At 41.0% G+C, this 20,927-nt stretch overlaps 2 protein-coding genes across 2 annotated transcripts; both read left to right on the top strand.

The window, feature by feature from the left end:
• Positions 1 to 287: 287 nt before the first annotated feature.
• spdl1 (spindle apparatus coiled-coil protein 1) lies at positions 288 to 9,023 on the top strand. The gene is made up of 14 exons (XM_069170930.1): positions 288 to 337; positions 1,202 to 1,363; positions 1,617 to 1,793; positions 3,236 to 3,430; positions 3,698 to 3,847; positions 4,603 to 4,701; positions 4,899 to 5,009; positions 5,111 to 5,251; positions 5,382 to 5,488; positions 5,952 to 6,072; positions 6,505 to 6,571; positions 6,670 to 6,861; positions 7,017 to 7,092; positions 8,682 to 9,023. The coding sequence occupies exons 2-14, from the start codon at positions 1,202 to 1,204 to the stop codon at positions 8,821 to 8,823; spliced, it is 1,740 nt and encodes a 579-aa protein (XP_069027031.1). The 5' UTR covers positions 288 to 337; the 3' UTR covers positions 8,824 to 9,023.
• A 713-nt stretch (positions 9,024 to 9,736) lies between these two features.
• Positions 9,737 to 20,326, top strand: sil1 (SIL1 nucleotide exchange factor). Its single transcript, XM_069171460.1, has 12 exons — positions 9,737 to 10,066; positions 10,522 to 10,634; positions 11,957 to 12,110; positions 13,317 to 13,422; positions 13,531 to 13,636; positions 13,851 to 13,937; positions 15,363 to 15,458; positions 15,532 to 15,653; positions 16,908 to 17,004; positions 17,105 to 17,269; positions 17,427 to 17,591; positions 18,991 to 20,326. Exons 2-12 carry the CDS (start codon positions 10,527 to 10,529, stop codon positions 19,186 to 19,188), a joined length of 1,404 nt encoding a protein of 467 aa, XP_069027561.1. The 5' UTR covers positions 9,737 to 10,066; positions 10,522 to 10,526; the 3' UTR covers positions 19,189 to 20,326.
• The last annotated feature ends 601 nt before the right edge of the window (positions 20,327 to 20,927 follow it).

Raw genomic sequence — 20,927 nt, 5'->3', positions numbered from 1 at the left:
GTATAAACTGTGTTCATTTTTATACCTTTTGTTGTGCAAAACCACTATTTAAAAAAAGCTTTTTTTGTTTTATTTCAGTCTTTTTTTTTAAATTACATATCGATTAGAACATTCGATAGAAACAATTATTTTAGGGTGCAATGAAATTACAAAATATTACATTTTACAGAATACAAATTAGTAGTAGTACCCGGATGCGGCTTGCAAGGACGGCAGATTCTTCTGAGCAGTGTCTCTGCGCAGGCACAACTCTCGTTGAGATAAGATCTCGCGATAGTCCGTGGTAGCTGTTTGATTTAAACTGTGGCGGTTGACCAGAAGACGAATCGTCGACAAGGTTACCAAACGTGTTTCGTTGTTATTCTCGTTATTATATTGTTTTTATGTCGCAGCGGTTTTCGGTAGCACTTCAAGAATGATATTCAGAGTTATGTGGTCGCTCGCTTCAAGGAAATATCTGTGGTGTTTTTAGTTTGTCTCGTTAAAACTATCTAGCTGGCTTTGGGTTGGAGAGGTGGAAACAATCGTTAGCGAACTGACGTTTCATCAGTAACCCGTCGTCGTTTATTATCTAGTGTAGAAGTTGTGTTTTGTCAACAGAATGTCACTGCTGATGCTTTACCTCCCAAACTCAATTTTCAAAAGTTCCAAGATACTTCTATAGTGTTGAAACCTGGGTTACAATAGCTTTAATAATACTAACTTGATTATGGGGATGGTATGAACCTGACGAGGCTGCAGTTTACTCAATAAATGCAAATATGAGGATACAGAAGTGAGCCTGAAAGGATGTGCTATTAATATCTTCATTCATAATATAGGAGAGAGCCAAACTGGGGCCTGACTATTACGTTACATCGAAACATGATTCATGTCAGGGCCATAATACGCTACTAAGCTATAACCACACTGACATGAGGGGTTATGTGCACAAATACAAAGTATACCGGATCAATGTGTGTGTGTGTGTGTGTTTATATGTATGTATATATGTATGAATGAACTTCCATATGTGCTCTTTGACTTTATTTGAATTGATCTTATATCGTTGCTGTGTGCTCTTACATTTTAAAGGACAGTGAGTGCCACCAATGAGCAGTGAGAAGTTGTCGTGGTTTTTGAGGCAACTGCGGAAATCCTCTGGTAGTGCTGGAAGCATGAATCAGGTGTTATACACATCCCTCTGTCCTCTTCTCTCCAGATGGCAGCAGAAGAGGAGCTGGAGCTGTTGAGGGGCCAGCTGAGGGAGCGGGAGGAGCAGGTCCACCAGGCTGCTCAAGCTGGCTTGGATCTCCTCAACCAGCAAGTGGAGCTGCAAAACAGGCTGGACGAACAGAGAGTGGAGATGACCAATGCACTCGAGGTAGGCTGTTCACTGTACAAGGGCGACTTACGCAAATCACAAAACATACATTTTCTCTCTTACTTTTCCTTTTTCTGTTTATAGCATATGAGTTGTCCAAAATTCTGCTGCCAACCAGACACAGATCTCAATGTCAACAGTTTTCATGAAACTTTTTTTTGGGGATAACTTCCCAAATAAGTCAGTGGATTGACCAGAAGAACTGCAGCATTGTTTCAAACTTCTCCACCCGTCTTTGACGTGTGCATCATAGGCTCTCGAGCAAGAGAAGTACTCCTTGCAGAAGGAAGTGGTGTTGAAGACTCGGATGCTTGAGTCGCTGCAATCAGACTACGAGAGTGCGAAGAACCAGCAGAAACAGCAGCTTCAAGAACAACAAGAGCATCTGGAGAGAAGCCACAGCATGGCTCTTAATGAGCTCCACAACAAGGTAGAACAACCTGTGGTCCGCTCTGACTAAAACAAAACCCTCACAAAGAACCTCGTTCGCAGCAGATGGTTTAATGTGTGATTGTAGGAGAAACGCAGGTGTGACAAATAACGCTAGCAGCTCACCTGTCACGCCTGTCAGGGGTTTACTGGAACACTGTAGAGAATTTCTTTCAAATGGGTTTGGGTTCCTTTAAATCATCCATATAAGCAAATATTGGATGTAAGCTCGATTTAATGTCGCATGTTGACAGATTGTGGTAACCGGCTGCAGAGATGAGCTTAGCCTCGTTTACGTGAATTCTAGGAGCGCCCTCTGCTTGAACCACGTGGCAAACTACTTCTCTGTGTCTGATGCATCATCAGACACCAGTGCTTTCTCTATGTGCATTTAACAGATGCTCCTGAAATATAACTGCTGAAATATACTGCTTTTTTTTGTAAGAAGAGGAAAAAGTCTGAGAGGAGAAGGCTCTGTTTGATCTCTTCAGATGTTTAGGTTATATTATTTTGTGTCACGCATGCTTTATATCCAGGTTAATTCACACACCTGTGAGTAAAACATATTAACAAGAAACTTTGTGCTTACCCAATAATGAGAGAACAATGATTGTCACAACAAACACGTATCATTGAGGCCCTTGGCATAGTGAGGCCCAACTCCAGGAAGACTAAAACAATCAGTACATGTGTCTCTTTTGATCTTCCAAATGTTGTTTATTTCACAAATACGGGTTTCCTTTTATATTCCTATCAAATAAGTAGATTTGCTGTAATGTTACTGTGCGATACTCATGTAACTTTACAGGACGTTTTTTGCCCCTTCAGCGAGGGGTGATCCTAAAAACACGAGAACCGTTCCTTGCTTTGTTGTTATCATCTCAGGGCTTGATGTTACAATTGTTGTGCTTTCATGATCAGGTAGGCGCAAAGTTTCTCGTTTAGAGGTTTTACCATGGGTGTGTGAAATGACCGAGATATAAAACGTCTGCAGCGCAAACTATATAAGATGGAGCCCTGTCTCTCTCCTCACCTTTAAAATAAAACAAAATTGCAGTTGCGGTTATATTCCATCTGTGTCACTGTTATATGCATCTAAGTGAGAAGTAGTGTCATGACTACATCACTGCATTCCTTTAAGACCGAGGAAAATAAAGTAGTCTACAGTTGTTTCTGCCTCAGATGTAACAAATGCAAAAAAGCAAATACAGTAAAAAAAAACAAAAAAAACGAAAGTGCTTCATTGTACATTTTTGTTGTGTAGCTTTAAATATGTCATACTCTAATAGCATTCACTGCTCTGGCGTCACGTTTTTTTTAAATGTATAAGTTAATATTAAAGTGGTGGAGTCTAGAATCTAGCAAGGGGGTTGAGCACGTAGTCGTCGTTGTACAGAACCACATCATGGAAGTTAATCCGTGTTTCTGTTTGTCTCGTCTCAGATGCTGACGATGCAGTCGGCTCTGGAGGAATCGCAGCTGAATGAAAAACAGCTGAAACACAAATTGGAAGTGCAGACTGAGACACTTAATAACAAGATGGAGGAGCTCCGAGCTCTGAACGAACACACCCAGATTTCCATGACGTCTGAGATGATTGAGGTGCAAATGAAGATCATGGAGCTGGAGAACATCAAGGTAATTATTTATAATTAGTCTTTATTAGTGTATAATCACCTGAATGTAAGTATCAATGTTTTCCTTATCTTAGAACGAGCCCTTAATATCTACATAAGCACCGGCATGTTTCTTCAGTACCTACAAACGCTGGCTCTGGATACTTTCACAACCACCATAGATTCTCTTACATGCCGGTAACCTGTCCAGTTAGTTTCTAAATGGCACCCTTGTACTTCTCAAGCTGGCGTTTTATGAGCGCGAGGGATGAACTGTTTCTGTTCCCAGGTGGAGTTGGAGCAGACGCTGCAGGAGTCTCGGTACACAGAACAACAGCTGGACCGGACCAACGGCAGCCTGCAGCGGCAGCTGGAGCGAATCACGGAGGAGAAAGAGGACCGAGAAAAAGAAGCCGTGTCCTGGTTTAATGCATTAGAGGTAAACGTGGCTACTATATTTGTATGGTTTGCACAAAAACACCAGAACAGTACAGATCGGTGGCAAAAATATATTTACAAATAGAAAAGGGTACCAACAAACTACAAAACATGTTTGCAAAACAAAAACAAAAATTCTAAACCAAAATGTTCCAAAAGTAAGTCAACTGTGTCTCAACAAAGCAGCTGTTACCTTCTCTGTAACCAGGCTCACACTGACTCCTCCATCCCTTTAAATATAGAAAGCCCCTCCCATCAGGCTAATTGATTATAATAATACACACTATAACGCAAACATCTTAACCCAGAGGTTATCATTCACCTGCTTACTGCAGAAAAAAAAAAACAGGGCCCAACAAATAGCTCTCAGATAAACCTGTCGTTATGATACACAGTTGATTTAAATCACCTGATCATGGTGAAAGTTCAGATACTGTCAGTCTTGTATAGCACTTCAGCTGCTTCTGAGGAAACGAGGACTAGAATATAATCATGTTTATTTTACGTTTGGTCGTTTTTTTTATTGGTGTACATGATCCATATCGGTGTACATTTTTTTCTTCCGTGCAGTCAAACTATGATTTATGTGATTTTGAACTGTCCCTCCGCAGCAGCAGAGTCATCGTTAAATCAAGAGAGAAGTCGAAGTGTTAGAATTTATTAGCTGCACAGCTTTGAACGATGAGACGACTGCGTGTCCGTGTGTCTTTGTTTTTTCTGGTCTGTATTGTCTCTACTGTCGTAATCTGCACACAGAAATCTCGCGAGATGAAACGTGACCTCGAGATCCAGTTGGATCAGCTTCTTCAGCAGGCGCAGGACCCAAACAGCAAAGGGAATTCCCTGTTTGCCGAGGTAAAAAAAAAAAAAAAAAAAACAGCAAAAATTCTCTGCTGAAGGGGAAAATGAACTTATGCTGAACTGTTTCACCCCGTCTCAAGATGTCCAAATCAACGATAATTCTCTGTAACTCATAGTCTGGATTTGATTTTAAACTGAACAGAAAGCCCCGGCAGAAACCGTCGTTTAGGTGTTCACGTCTTGTATTGCAGTTGGAGGACAAGAGAGCTGAGATGGAGCGACAGGTCATCGGTATGAAGGTCCAGTATCAGTCGCTGCAGAAAATACACTCCTTCAGCAAACAGCAAATGCAGCGCATGAAGGTACTGTGTCTCACAGCAGGCAGCTGGACAACATGTTGACAACAAACATGCTCTTTTGTTTGGCTGTTGAATAGTAGCGTAGATGTGCATGTGTTGTGCAGGTCCAGATAGCCACTCTGATGCAGCTGCAGGGTTCCCGGGCTGACCCGGCTCAGCTGGAGAGACTGCAGTCCATGCTCTCTGAGAAAAACGGGGAGATCCAGAATCTGATGACCAAACTGCAGAGACTGGAGAAGGTGGAGGTGAGCACTTACCAACCCAGAGCTCTGAAAACGGTCAGTCTACGGGAACAAACACTAAAATATGACACGTGTGTGTGTGTGTGTGTGTGTGTGTGTGTGTGTGTGCGTGTGCGTCTGCGTGTGCATGTAGATGCTGTTGAAATCTCAGCCGGCTAACCGAGCTCCAGCAGCGGGTGGAGAGGGCCAGGATGAAACATACTACACTCACCTGCTCCAAATGAAGCTCGACAACACTGTGTGAGTTCAACTTGCTTCACCACGTTATCAGATGTCATTCGGGTCGTTCTACAACTCAGTTTTCACATCACAGATCACATTCAAAGTTGAACAAACCCCACATCTGTAGTCTGGTAATATCAGTACGTATTATACCTTCACACAAAGATGACAACAACTAGTCAGATGGAGAAATATACCTGGATGCAACACCAGATGGGGGAATTAAAACAAAGTTGTGTAAGGGAGCCAGTTCAAGTCAGTCCTTCTATTAGATGGCTGTATGTTCATATTAAGTATTAAGTCATTGACTAGTGTCTGATGTACTTAAGCAATGCTGGTGTTGGAATTATTATGTGTAAATTGAACAACAGCAACAACAAACAACTGTGGTGGTTTAAGGTTTAGAATATGGTAACTAAATACATGGAAGTCAATGTGATGTCCCCTGAAATGACGGAAACACAACTCTGTGTGTCTTCAGCAAGGATGCAGAGCGTCTAGGAGACGAACTTTCCCTGCAGAGGATGAAATCTTTGTCCGAGAGCCAGAGATCTCTGGAGCTGGAGAGGAAACTCTTCAATTCTGAACGGCTGCTCAAACTGGTAAAACGTTGCTCTTTGTGTGTTTCCTCTATGACATCTTTAGATCGTGTAGAAATGCAGCTGAAAGCAACACTTACACCACAATCCCACCGAATAGGGTGATGAATATAAAACAAGTCGACAGAGAACAAAATTAACCTTTTTTTTTTTGTATTTCAATGACGTAAGCTACAAAGGAAGCGCAGATTTATAATGTGGGAACGAGCAGTGTTCTAGTACAGTGAAGCTGAGCGTAGAGTGTCATTATGTCGTATGTGGGCAAGCCTTTATTCTCTGAGCTCCAATCCCACTGTCATTCAGCATTTCTTTCAGTTGTAAAAAAAAAAAGAAAAGATTGAACTACATCGCCCATTAAAAACTCGGCGCTCTGAATGTCGTGTGATATTTGCAGCACTGTCTGATTGTACTTCATATTTCTGCTCCCTGCTGCAGGCTCAGAGCGACAAGATCAAGCTGCAGTTGCGAGCAGAGGAGCTCCAACACAAATATGAACCAAAAGGTAACTCGGATACCAAACTCACACATTAATCATGTGTCTGACGTTTCGTCTTCTTAACGTTGCTGCTTTTTTTTTTTTTTTGCCATTTCTGTCTTCAGAAGCAAAAAAGAACCTCTTGCAGAAGAGAAAGAAAGAGAAACTTCCTGTTGACGTCGTACCCTCCTCCGGGGAGCCAACACTTGACAAGAGCGAGCAGCTCGTTGCTGCGGCGATGGATGTGCTAGATAAGAAGACTGTGGCCCCTGAGGCCAACACCTGTCCTACAGAAGAGACAGTGAGCTGCAAACAAGGTGTGTGGACTAACACAGTGTCAAAACTTGGAATCTGAAATGTATCCAGTTACTGATTTCAGTTATTAGAATGCAAACGCAGAGACAGGTGAGATGTTTAGTTCATGTGATGTGATGGCACCGCCAATCATTCACCTTCACATTCACTGCTGCAGATTCAGAGCCGGAGCCGCCGCCTGCCAAGTGTGTGAAGATCAGTGGAGATGAACCGGTTGTGATTCCCAACCCCAGGTCAGTGTCCCTACTGTCAGCACGGCTCAACATTTCAATTCAGGTCATTCAGTGTCTGCGGAAGCTTACGAATCACACATTCATTCATCTGTTACTTGTTTCCTCCCTGGTACAGTCTTGTATTGTCTCATGTTGTGTTTCAATTCAATTATATTTTATTTATATAGCGCCAAATCAAAACACGGGTTATTTCATGAAACTTAACACATTAACGTCCTTACAGCAGAACTTTACAATATTATACAGAGAAACCCAACAATTCAACAATTCAACAATTCCCACCTAAGCTAGGAGGGAAAAAAAACCTCCTCTTTAAGGGAGAAAAACCTCCAACAGAGGGAAGAAAAACTCTTAACAGGAAGAAACCTCCGACAGAACCAGGCTCAGAGGTGGGCGGCCATCTGCCTCGACCGGTTGGGGTGAGAGGAGAGCAGAGAGAGAAAAGTACAACATAGAGATAGAAGAGAAGAACTGTTGGTGGAGACGACGATCGCAGGGCAGAGACATGCAGCTCCATGACGGGACATCTGCAAAAGAAAGAAGAGAAACTACGCGAGCGAAGGAACTGAATGGAGAGGCAGCCGATAATAAGCAAAAACTATGAGAGAGAGAAAGCATGAAGTTCATGAGATGTGATGGTGAGATATGAATCTATAGAGAGTTAAAGAGTGAGAGGAAAGAAGTTCAGTGCATCACGAGGTCCCCCAGCAGCCTCGGCCTATAACAGCAGAACTGCAGGATGGTTCAGGGCCACCTGAGCCAGACCTAACTATAAGCTTTATCAAAAAGGAAAGTTTTAAGTCAAAACTTTTGTGTCCAGAAGCTTGTTGACAGTGACTGAGTTTTGGTGACACTTCACTCCTCTTTACTTCTTTTCGAGATGCCTACTTTGGTGTATTTTACTCATTTAATCGACTTTATATGAATTCATGATCACTTTTTCTATTCTGTCTAAATTGAGCCTCGCATTGTGTTTTTTTTTTTTTTTTTTTTTTTTTTTTAATTTTATAGCTATATGCAACTTATTTAGTCCTCTCACGCGGAGCACTATTTATTTTTTTACTCAAGCTTTCAGAAAAAGTCTTCATAACTGAACTCTGAACTGAAAAGTCAGGTGGTAAACAGCCCCCTAATAGAAGGGCCTGCAGGTCCTACATAGGAGTGACGGGCAGAAACGCTGCTTTCAAAATATATTCGTTGACGGCTGTTTTTCATAGAAAACCAAACAATAGCAAAATAAAAATGAAGCTGAAAACTAAACGTCACAAATGGGTTTTAAACAGCAGCTTCCTGCAGCTAGTCTTGGGATAGAAATAAATGTGATACTGTAGTCACACAGGACTGTAGATGTTATTCCCACTATACTGGAGAACTTTCTTTGTCATGCGCCACCATGTGACTGATTCAAGCTTCTTTAATAATACTTTATCAGGCACAACAAACACTTCCTGGGTTCTTAAAGAACACTCAAAAATGTCTTTATATTTTTTCAGGCATTCCTGTAGTTTGTGTTGACTAAATGTAAACTAAAAAAAATCTGGTTCCAAGTGAGCAACGGTTGGATTGTATTTCTTTGTTTGTGCTTTCAGCTCCCCTTCAACCGACTGTAAAGACATGGAGGAGAACCAGCGGCAGAATAAACCAGTGGACAGGAGAAAGAAAGCCAAACCGGTGGAGGTGATCCACGTCGGTTCCAACAGCAGTATGGAGAACCAGTGCGCTCAACAGTAGGACAGAAAACACTGCCGTGTAGATGCTTCTTTAATATTGTTCTATTTTTTACTTGTTACTTGCACTTTTTTTTCTGCTCATTTCATCATTTTTGTTCTATACTAGTGTCAACATTTTTTACTCTTATTAAAAACCATTGTCAACATTATGTATTGTTTTTCCAGTTTTCTGAATCCGGGATATTAAACTATTTATCTGTGTTCTCTGTCTCTGATACGACAGATTTCTCATCTGTGCTTGCCGACAGATACAGATGATGTACTTGAACAACAACATGACGAATATTTGCTTTTTCAGTCACTTATTTGAAAATAAAGATAAATAGATGTAATATTCTGTGGGAAAAGTAAGTTGGCCTCAGAAGTTAGTATTGCTGCAGCAGAAATAACCTTTTGTCTCGTGTGCTTTAGGATCATTATACCGTTCATAGGTCCGGTTCTAGTTCACTCTTTGATATGATGCACAATTTAGAGTTATTTCAGTGACTGCAAGCTGCCCCGCCCCTGAAGCAGCCTCAAACCACAACGCTTCCACCACCATGCTTCACAGTGGGTACGAGGTTCTGTCTTTATCTTTGGTCTGTGCCAAACATGTCTACCGCTACTGAGGCCAAACACGTCTGTCTTTATTCATCTGTCCAGAGCACATTATTCCAGCAGGCCTGAGGTTTTCCTTTAAGGTCTTTGCCAAACTATAGTTTTAATGTAATGATGGTCTTTTTGGGAGAGTAAAATTATTTTCCCGTTGCACCTCCCATGCTTTTCAAATTTGGACAGTCTCTCTGACGGGTGTGTAGACACTTACTTTACCTGCAGATCCTGTCTGTAATGTAATTGTATTTGTTATCAAAATATAATTGTATTTGTTATTTTTAATCGTTTGAGTATATTACTTTTAACAATTGACACTGTTTCCAAAAACAATCAAGCGTTTGCTTGCTCAAATGTGTTGAAGTCAACAATTCCCATGGGGATGTACTTGTACCCGATAACATTTGACACCAGCAGGTGGCAGCACTGCGTAATTCAGTTGTTTAACAACCACTGCCGCGAATCGAGAAGAAGATTGCTTTACGTGGACCAATCAGGGACCAGTGAGAGCTGAACGCACGTGACAGAAGCCTTCAGATGTGAACGATGCGGGAACGGTCTGAATGTTTGTATTGTTAAAAACAAATGAAGGCACAAAACAAGAAGGCAAACGACTCCTGTCTCCCCGTCATCGTTTCACTTCACCGGAACCGGTGAGTTTGTGTTGACCTCAGACTGTCTTCAGCTGCAGACCTTATAATGCCAGCTGCTAGGGTACGAGTCGTATCCACAGACTGGCTGTGTACAAGCGTTATCCCAGCAAACATCCTGCTAACTGGGGTCTCCGGGTTTTTGGAGCACTCACGTAATTGTCCATTTACACTTAGTTGGTCATCTTGTCAATGCATTTTGATTTGGAGCCATTAATGCTCAGTGCACCTGTTTCAAATGATGTTAGTCAGACTGTTATTCTTCCATACATACAGCTCTTCAAACATCCATCTGGCAGACAGTGTATTTGAATGTATTGAATGTAAAGATATCTCTTCTATTTTTCCAGCGACGTTAAAACATCAGATCTGTGAATGGAGCTTGGCGTGGTCAGGCAGTCATCCTGTGTGTTGAATCTTAATGATACTAATGCAGCATCGTGTCTCCTGTGTTTCAGTCACCATGAGGTTTATATCCAGTCAGTTTGGAGGAGCTTCATTTAGCTGCTTAACCCTGTTTGTCCTCCTGCTGCTGCATTTCTGTCACATAGTCAGCATTGTGGGCCAAAAGGTGAGCTTTACCGGATTCAAAATGTATGCCATGTGTTTTACTTTTGTCTTTGCATTTTTGTTTTTAAAAGAATACATCAACTACAAGTCTAATAAATGGAAGAAAAAAAAAACATGGTTGCACAAGTTTATTTTCTGGTGTCAATACAAGGAGTGTAATACACAAGTAACAGGTTGTCTTCCACAGCCAAAGGTCACAGAGGCTGAGGCTGGATTTGACAGCAGCTCATAGATACTAGCCTGGTTGTAGTTAAACTTTATCTTGAGAACCGAGCCACATGTTGGAACTACAGCTTGAAACAAATTCCTTATATAAAAAAAAAAGGTTTTTGCTCAAACTGGTTGCTGACCCTCAGGAAAGGAGTTATCCAGCTGTCCTTGGGCTTGATTGAGTTGTTTTCTGTTATCTTATTGCCAAGTATGTTTTTGCATATCAATTTGTCGTGATGTAGTGGAGCATTGCAATAAAAAAAAAAACTAACTATAGGATGCTAACAAATAGAACACAAAAGACAATTTTACATTCAAGTACAAACAATATTAACGGATGTAAAAAAAGAGCATGTGGAAGTCTAATAACACAAATGATTGTGTTCATACAACATGCTATGTTACATGTAATTAGTTTACAGATTACAATATAGGATTATAGTTTTTACATGTGATGTGTGGAGGCTGTTAGTTAGATGGAGTTTATGTCCTGGACTTAGTTGATTAGACTAGCTGCAGTCAGGAAGCAACTATTCTTGAGGTGTGAGGTTTTGGTCAGGACAGACCTCAGCCTCTTGCAGAAGGGGATTAATTGATTGATTGGCATGCAGTTCCTGAAGGGATGAAAAGTTTTGAAAATATGTCAAAACGTAAAGCAGTTTGCAAACATAAATCAAGAATAGAAACACTGCTGGATTCAAACAGTGTTTTCTACATGTGATAACAGCCAAAGGAGGGATTACTCAGTGCTGACTCAGCACAGTCCTTAAACCTGTGTACATACCATCCTTACAGGTTATTTATTTTCTGTGTTAGGAAAGTATTTCACCATTTAAATATTTCTTTAAATGTGATAAAAATCTGCAGGAGGTCGATCATGAAGAAATAAACAGATCCTCAGAGTTTCTTTAATCACAAGAGAGAAGTGGAAATAAAACCAGTGTCCTTCAGCTGGACAGTACAGAGGCAACATTCAGTAATAGTGATGCAATCCCAGTCTAGAAAATGAATATTCAACATGCATTCATGATATCTGATAAATTAAATCAGTTAAAATGAAACTTTACAGAGGATGCAATTTATTTTCCGTCTCTACTTTTTGTCTGTGTGCAGTCTGACGGTGCCTTAACTGTGGTGGAGAACCCAGATGGAGGAGAGAGAGTCGGTGGTGCTGAAGAGGAGGTGACAGTTGATGATGATGATGATGATGATGAAGGAGATCTGGAGGTGGTCCAACCTACTGAGCAGTGGCAGACACTTAAACCAAGTAATGTACCCATATTTGAATATACCCATTCGTTTTCGATGCATTCATTCAGATATAGTTTTGTAAAGGCATTGTATGAATACTGACATTAACTTTGAAGACGTACAGAATAATTTTTAAGATAATGATCCAGATAATGACAGAACTAAAACATAGAGTCCCCTAAGTGTCACAGTGGGGAATTTTTCTGGACTGCTTTTGTGTTCCCTTGAACCTTCGGGGTCAAATCACACACTGACTGGAAATGACTTCAGCATGTGAACACATCACCTGCCAAAATATCCGCAGCTTTAATTATTTTACCCAGCTTGTGCCCTCTGTTTAACACACTCAATAAACACACTGATTCTTCTGTGCAGCAGCAGAAGCGCAAAAGAAACACTTTTGTGTTCAGGAACAGCTGCAGCTTCTTCAGACACCTTAATTTGAAAATCCTTTACGTCAGTGGCCCCGCCCCTTCCTTTGCGTAGCCAAGATGGCTACTGTTTAGGGTGGAAAGAGTCCAAAGTTTCATACTTCTTTTTCCTTTTTTTTTTTGCACCATTTTGAGTGCATCATCCTGGTACTTGTCCACTGGATGTTTCTGTACTGACAGTGTGATTGTATGTGATTGTATGTGTAGCCATGCTGTGCTTCAGCTGTTCTGAGTCTGTCTGTGACACATTCGTTTATAATGATTTTTGTGTTGCAGTTAGTTGACATGGTTGTGGTGAAAACAATCCACCATGACCCTTCGTGGGTGCTGTAAATATAACTACACTGTATATAAATATTATACATCTGAAAACAGTAATATCAGTTTGAACAATGATAATAATCTTAATAATAAAAGTAAAATAAATAGGAGGTCACATAGATGTGTGTAGAAGTGTGATTCCCTCATGTTAGTGCCTACAGAGGCAAACTGACCTGCGAGAGCACAACTGTCTGTTTCCTGTAGTACAGTTTGTAATATGATTATTTAAGCAGTCATTAAACTGCCGATGTTTTTAGTGATTTTTGGGAAGATTTAATAAGAAATGCAGCTCTGGCTCTACTGCGGTTCTTCCACACTGTTGGTACAGTAAAAAAAAAAAATCTTCTGTTATAGACTTACTTTTTGTATCTATGTCGTGTGTGTCTGTGTGTGTGTGTGTGTGTGTGTGTGTGTGTGTGTCTGTGTGTGTGTGTGTGTGTGTGTGTGTGTGTGTGTGTCTGTGTGTGTAGGTCATGCCGTGCCAGCAGGTTCCCGTGTGAGGCTGAATCTGCAGACCGGTGAGAGGGAGGTCCGACTGGGAGACGAGCAGCTGAAGTACTGGACCCAGGAGCACAGGTGCGGGTCCAGGCTGACGCCTCACTCTTTATTACATGATGTAGTTCGTTTCACTTGTTGGTTGTGTAATTAGCGCAGCGCATAACAGTTAGTAGTGTGTCTTTGCAGGGAGAAAGAAGAGACTCAGTCCTCCTTCAGCCCAGATGAGCTGAAACGAGCCATGAAGAAGATAAAGGAGGACTTGAACCCTGCAAGCAAAGACACACAACGTCAGGTAGCGGCACCGCGTCCACACCAAGCTCTCTGAGCTCTGCAGTCGTCCACGGCACATCGGTCAGAACGACATCGTCCAACTTAAAGTAGTCTTATTTTGTGTCAGAGAAAAGTCACAACACTAAGAAGAAAGAGTTTGCACCTTTTTACTTATTACTACAACAACACTTTACATTCGCAGCTAAATGCATCCTCTCATTGTTGTGTGTTTTTAGGATTCTGTGGAGTCAAAGTATCGTCCCCTCGAGGAGTTAAAGAGAGACATGGCTCAGCTGGACCTGCTGGTGGAGACGGATGTTCAGGTACAATGTGTTGGTCTTTGGTGTGCCGAATCTATATGTCAGATTTATGACTCCGGTTTGGATAGCGATGTTCCAGTCTATGTTTTTCAGGAGAGCAGCAGCAGCAACATCAACACAGACTTCAGTAAAGAAACAAAAACATCCTGATCAGCGTATTTTAGCCAAGACCAATCGATTATGACATTTTTGGATCAGCCCGAGGAAATCCCTAGTTTTTTAATCCTCTCCTTGCTCTTATTATATGTAAACTGGAAATTTGAAAATATCAGTAAACAATCAAGTATTCTGACTTTTTAAAATTGTTACAGTATATTTACATTTGCTGAGTAAGGACTTTAGATTCTGTAAGAATAGTGAAACATTTATTTACTTGATTTGTCAATTTGACAAGTGTCAGTGACTCATATATCTGACCAATAGAAGTACAAACGTCTTGTCTAATGGTCTCAAATATAATTTCTTGCTAGAGCACGGACAGACTGTAAGAAGCCATAAAAGTCTGAAACGTGTTTATATAGTAAGAACAATGTTGGTGCGCTGCATTAAGTGACCAAAAACCCAAGAAATGAAACTTTTTTTTGAGATTCACCAATCTGGAATTTGAGGGCTACTAAAAATAACTAATAATTATCTGTTTGTCGTGGATACCAACACAATACTCAAAAAATATATTTTTATATTGATAAGTACATTTTTTTTAAATATATTTGTCCAAAAGTTTGTCTTCACCACCCCCAAAGTAAAAAATAATAATACATAAATTGACTATAAACTTTTTTGTAATAACCATAGTTTATTTAGTTTAGTTAATTGTTTTGATATGCAGACACATTAATAACAGATTTGATCTCCTTTTTTAGGTTAAAAGTGTAGTTATTACAAAAATACCCAGACATATCGGGATATTACTTGGGGCCATACTTCCCACTCCTCTATCATTAGAGGTGTAAGATATCATTAGATTCTTATCTGCCAATATTAGCCACTAATATATTGTAGTCCTAATGTTACTATGGTCATTTAGAAATAGTTACACCATTACATAATTTGTCAGAGAGCGTTGACAAGTTTTTTATTCATCTATAAAACTAAAACCAAATTAAATAAGTAAATATCGCATCAGGGTTTTTTTAACTGAAATATTAATATTGCTGTTGCTAAATTCTGGTACGAGCCTGATTAATTGTATTGAGCAGTAGATTCAGCTTCCTATATTAGTGGTTAAGTGAACTTGAACTAAACTGTGATTCAGCAGGAAGTTCAGCCTGCAGTCTTCGTTTCACGGAAAGCAGCCGTGTATGCAAACTCTGGTGTGATTTTGATGTGATTATTTCGAGGGGGGCTTTTATTGACACGCTGCTTATCTGTCCTGAAACTATTCGGTACGTGTCTCAGCGAAATGAAGCGCGTCGCTCTGTTGTTTAGATCATGAGGCGCCTGCTGGACCAGTTCAACAGCAGCAACTCCACCACCGAGCAGAAGATGAGCATCCTGCTGGAGCTGGAGTACCTGGTGCATCAGGTAGCACACGCACCGGACGTCTGAAACAGACACTGGGAGGATGTTGGGGTCTCTAACGCCGTGTTTCCCCCAGGTGGACAACGCTCAGAGCCTGTGCTCGATGGGCGGTCTGCAGTTCATCCTCGAAGGTCTGAACAGCTCTGACTTCAGATTACAGGAGAGCTCGGCCTTCGTTCTGGGATCCGCTTTGGCCAGGTACAAACTGCATAATATTAAATGCTTCGTTAAATTTCAAAGTGCAGTGCAGGTAGTTTTACGTTGCTATATGGTGGGAGCTAATATACGATGGTATTATTTCTTTATTGTTGTCAACACATTAAGACAAATCAATACATGAAGCGATGGGTTTTACGTTGACATTTCTGACCTGTGATGAAGTAAATTATGCACTACAATACATCACTTGTATTATAACTATGCGCTACATTTTTTTTGATGGTATCGAAGATAATACCTTCACGATTTCTAAATACCTGGACAAACCTTTATAACATGACACCTGCCTGGCTACGACTGAAGCCGACCAATCAGAATAACACGTGAAACGGATGTGGAATACAGCATGCTGTGTGACATTTTTACAATAAAGTTTAGGAAATAAAACACGCACAGAATGCAAAATGATCGAGGTGTGTGTGACAAACAGCAGAGCGATGTCGCGAGCTGGTAATGTGATACCTTTCTTCTCTTGTATCGTAGCGCTACAATCTATCGCACAATCTGAAAGTCTCAAAGTAATGCGGTAATAGTCTGACACAGACTTACACCCAGAGTTAATGAGACTCATCTCACAGTGTTACATGCAGTAAGCTCACATTAGTGTTGTTGTCATTCAGTCTAAAGGGCCCTTTAGTCATTGTGCTACCAGTTCTGTACATACTAACCTGCAGCAGGAATGAAGGGAGGTAACAGAAGCAACTCGGGTTTGCAGATGGAGACATTTTAATGGCACCTACAGAGAAAAGGACTTTTATTTGTTTTATTACTTTTTGAAAGGCTTTGTACATGGCCTACATATATTATAGTTTTCAGGGTACAGTAACAGTTCTGGAGCTTTTGTTAACTTCCAGTGTCTTAAAATACATTTTTTTTTAAATTGTTGTTTTTTTGTAGGCGTTACATTTTGCATGTTACAAAGTCACGTCAGGCGTCAATAAAACACATTAAGAATGGATGATCATGGCGTCGCACTAACCTCAAGGGACTTTTGAATAATATTGAATTGCATAATTCATTTTGTTTCTTGGCACAAATATCAAAATTGTTGGAGCTCTTTCTGTCCCTACTTTCAGTGCACATCACAGTTTCTGTTATTTTTCTTGAAAGTAATTGACTCCTTCTGTTAGTTTGAAGCTGATGGAGCTGTTTCATTGCGCTGGGATGATATCAGGTGGACCTGGTGCTTCATATCACTGTCAGATTTCTCACTGCTGTGTTTGTATCCTGCAGTAACCCGGTAGTTCAAGTGAAAGCTGTGGAGAGCGGTGCTCTGCAGACCCTGTTAACCACACTGGCCACTGCACAGCCTCTCCGTGTCAAAAAGAAGGTACAGACACCCGCCTTCATTACAACGTGCTGTCGTAAAGGTGCGTACGAACACTTAGAACTCACCTGTAATGATTTCGGTGTGACTGTCCTCCCACTAGGTCCTCTTTGCGGTGGCCTCCCTCTTACGTCACTTCCCCTACGCACAGCGTCACTTCCTGTCACATGGCGGGCTGCAGGTCCTGTCAGACCTGTTCCGGGAAGACGGAGGTGGAATTCTGCGTAAACGCATTGTCACCATGTTGTACGACATGATCAGCGAGAAGGTACAACAGAGAAACTGTATTTCAAGTAAATCTGGTTAAAATCCAGATTTATCTTTCATTATTTTTGTATTCATGAGAAGGGATTTTCGGTGTTTATGGAGGATGTTGAATCTGGCTTGTCAGGTGACGCTCATGCTGGTCTCCTCTGCTCCACCAGGAGCTGATCTCCCAGGTCGGTCTGGACTCGGTCCTGGATGCAGCCCATCAGGAGCGGGTGCGTCAGTACTCCAAGGTGTCCCTGCAGGGGGAGCTGTTCGAGAAGGGCTGGTGCAGTTTGGTCCCACAGCTGCTGGAGTCCACGGAGCATGACTACAGAGAAAAGGTGGGCTTGGAGATGTATTGTTTATGAACAGTAAAACAATGTTAATTATTCACACAAAACAAATTCTAAGCATCTTTAAATGACCAAGTTTCACAGGACAAATTCATTTTTTACACTAAGGTCCTGATTTACTAAGATCTCAAATAAAGGGGAGTAAATTGTGTGTTTATTCCAAAAGTTTGCACATTTATTTTGCACCCGTTTTGCGGGTGATTTACTAAGAGTAATTGCGTCTCTGATATCGGGTGCAAATCGCTGTATTTAAATGAGGTGTTTGTGTGTGTTAAAGTGATTCCAGCAATGGAAAACAGCGACCGCAAAAGCAAAAGGAAATCTGATATATTCATATTCATATTAATAACAAGAACAAAACGCTATATAGCAGATTATCAGCGAGGAAATCAATACCGTGGGAAAAACAAAAAGATCAGTAGATTAAATTATGGGAAGATGGCAAAATATTAGGCCAAAAAAACCCAGCATATAATAAAACATCAGCTAATAAAACAGGAGGGACGGTGGATGAGATCCTCTAACAAACACCGATCAGCAGGTCCAGATCTTTCTGTGATGAGCAGGTGACTTTTCATTCAGTTCCTCGCGAGTGCTCGTGAACCTGATGAAGCTACCTGTGAATTCTGCGGGACACATTCAGGACCTTGGACAGCTCACCTGAATAACGGGACAGGGTGGGATGTCCAAGCAGCGATACGCTGGAATGACGCAGAGGCAGGAAAATGCTGAGTCGTTAGAAGTTCTGTCATCGCCGGTGTTTACTGGCAGACGATCACATTTTGGCACGACACCGGTATTTCGTGGCTCCTCCTTGTTGTTGGCTGTCAATCATCATTCCGTTCATTCAATAACTCACAAATGTCATCGCTGGGCAGAGAAGATGTTTGAATCATTTTTCCCTCTGTCATCTTAAACATGTTTCCACAGGTGTAAAACTACATTCTCTACGTGTTCTTTAGTTTCCCTGCGTCTCCTTCTCACCACAATAAGAGCAGCGGTCTCTCCTCATGTTCATCTGATTAATACGTTCCTTTCAGTCGTACTAAAATACGCACGCAATCACTTCTCCTGTTTCTACTTTCAGGTTTAATAAATATCATGGCGGGTGTTAAATTGTTCTATTTGCATGTTTTCCTCCCAGTATTTTGCATGTTCAAGTAGAAACGTCCAATATTACATGTGCATGCAGGCAAACATGCAAAATGGACAACGAGTGTTAAATTGCACATTTGAAAGACTCAATCCTCACTGCACATTGTTAGTAGATCTGCTTGGATATATTTTTTTTAAGATGATGTGAAGTTTGCACGTTATTTTATACACGCAAACCTTCAGTAAATCAGGCCCTAAAGAGTTTGTGCCATTTTTTTGTTTTTTTCTGCAGGCTCTCCGGGCTTTGTTGGCGATGGCTCCTGTGTGTTTGGATCAGTACCGTTCCAACGGCTCCCTGCTGGACTCTCTGCTCTCTCTCAGAGATCAGTACCAGGAAATGGTCCAGTCGGAAATAACTCTTGGAGAGGAGAATGGCTACTTTGCGGAGATTGTACAACTAATAGACGCGCTGCACGTCAAAATGAAATGACCAGAAGGTTGTACGGAGACAGTTTAGTGTGTGTGAGCATGTAATGCAGAGAGCTGTCGACACAGTGTGACTCTGTGGGCATGAAACAACGACCCACCACAGACGGAGACAGTCTCCGAACACCAATACTGCATACGAACCGAGGACGAGGAATGCGTTCGTGGACATAAACGTTGAGCTAACATGACGGATCGATGGTTCGTCACTCAGTCTAAACTCAACCAATATTTTGCTCATGGCCTTAAAATGTTTGTGCAGGAGTGCTGCGGATTGTAAGGAGACTCCAAAAGGTGACGCTGGGATTTTCTTTTCTGCGATGTGTTTGTTAACTCACTCTAATTTTTGTGTTTCCCTTGCAATGAGTTTTGAATTCCTTCTGATCCTCATGAACAGTTGTTGTGTTGGTCCAGTCCAGTTATACACGCAGCAGATACAACAGAAGCAGAGATGAAGTGACACTTTATGCATTTACTGCTCATTACTCCATTTAAAAGGCCGATCTCTAACAGAATACAGCCACTGGTTGTGAGTACAGCTTCTGACAGGTGAAGCTGTGGCTCGATATTGTTATTTTTCAGACTCCGGGGTCTGCTGTGTTTCAGACAGGCCCAGCTGCTCTACTATTTGACCCTGCAGTGCTTTATGACTATGAATATAGTAGTTTCTATACAACACTAAGCCCCACAGCCATCACTGCACACACACAGCTGCTTTACGTGGTCACTCTTACTCCCATTAATAACAAATGTATCGCACCCAGAATAATAACAACAGCAGTACAGCCACAGTCACAGTGAAAGCTGTGTCACTTCAAAGCTGCTCACAATTGGAGCTACAGCCGGTCCCGGCAGTGACAAAGCTCGTGGGCCAGCTCCTCTAGTTTTCTTTCTAAATGCAGACACAGCGGAGTGTGTGCTGACTCTTGCCGTAGTCACTTGCAGCATAGGTTTGTTACATAATACATACGAATCATAACAAAGTACAACTTTTCTCTATGGGCCAGAGGAAATGCAAATGTTATTGCGAGGAAACAAAGTATTGCGAGTTAATGCAAAGCGTCATTGTGAGGTGAGATCGTCCAAACAAAAATTCTGTTACATCCGTTGTATTGGGATAGATTTTGCAAATTTTTTTTTTTTTTGGGGGGGGGGGGGGGGGTTGTTATGGAAAAATATTTTTACTTTGTGTTGTTAATTTAAGAATAAATCCATCATTAAAAAAATTGTGGTGTTCTGCTGATGAATTTTTTTTACATTTCATTTAGCTGACGCTTTTATCCAAAGCGACTTACAATAAGTGCATTTCAACCATGAGGGTACAAAACCCAATTCGGCCCAAATGACGTACGACCACACTGTAAGAGTTTCAGATCTGATGAATGTTTCCCCCCTCAGGATAACGCATTAAACTAAATCAGCAGCACCACAAGCTGCAGCCTATACAATGACCATAAAGGAGAATCAACATAGACTCTCAAAACAATCACATTATTATTATTATTATTATTATTATTATTATTATTATTATTATTATTAAGATAAAATAAGATCAGACTTTTTTAATCCCGCAGTGGGGAAATTTTAGTAGTCACAGCAGTTTTTGGAATAGTTAGGAAAATGTTTTTTTAAATATGCACACAAAAATAAAATAGATAAAGATGTTTTTTTCTTTTCTTTTGAAAGTATACAAAAAGGAAACACCATTGTACAAATACACGCATTGTTATTATTATTATTATT

This window comes from Embiotoca jacksoni, unplaced genomic scaffold, assembly GCF_022577435.1.
Source record: "Embiotoca jacksoni isolate LCO1_2020_lvr unplaced genomic scaffold, fEmbJac1.0.p SCAF_5, whole genome shotgun sequence".
Classification (NCBI taxonomy): Eukaryota; Metazoa; Chordata; class Actinopteri; family Embiotocidae; genus Embiotoca; species Embiotoca jacksoni.
Note: the sequence above shows the minus strand (reverse complement) of the source record. Positions and strands in the feature narration are given on the sequence as shown.

What these genes read in the sequence shown, in the direction of transcription:
- spdl1 (XM_069170930.1), top strand. Translation starts at nt 1,202, where the DNA reads ATGGCAGCAGAAGAGGAGCTGGAGCTGTTGAGGGGCCAGCTGAGGGAG. An exon ending in GGAATTCCCTGTTTGCCGAG is followed by an intron (nt 4,702 to 4,898) that starts GTAAAAAAAAAA and finishes CTTGTATTGCAG; the next exon opens with TTGGAGGACAAGAGAGCTGA. An exon ending in ATGAAGCTCGACAACACTGT is followed by an intron (nt 5,489 to 5,951) that starts GTGAGTTCAACT and finishes GTGTGTCTTCAG; the next exon opens with CAAGGATGCAGAGCGTCTAG.
- sil1 (XM_069171460.1), top strand. Translation starts at nt 10,527, where the DNA reads ATGAGGTTTATATCCAGTCAGTTTGGAGGAGCTTCATTTAGCTGCTTA. An exon ending in CTGGGATCCGCTTTGGCCAG is followed by an intron (nt 15,654 to 16,907) that starts GTACAAACTGCA and finishes TGTATCCTGCAG; the next exon opens with TAACCCGGTAGTTCAAGTGA. An exon ending in ACGACATGATCAGCGAGAAG is followed by an intron (nt 17,270 to 17,426) that starts GTACAACAGAGA and finishes CTGCTCCACCAG; the next exon opens with GAGCTGATCTCCCAGGTCGG.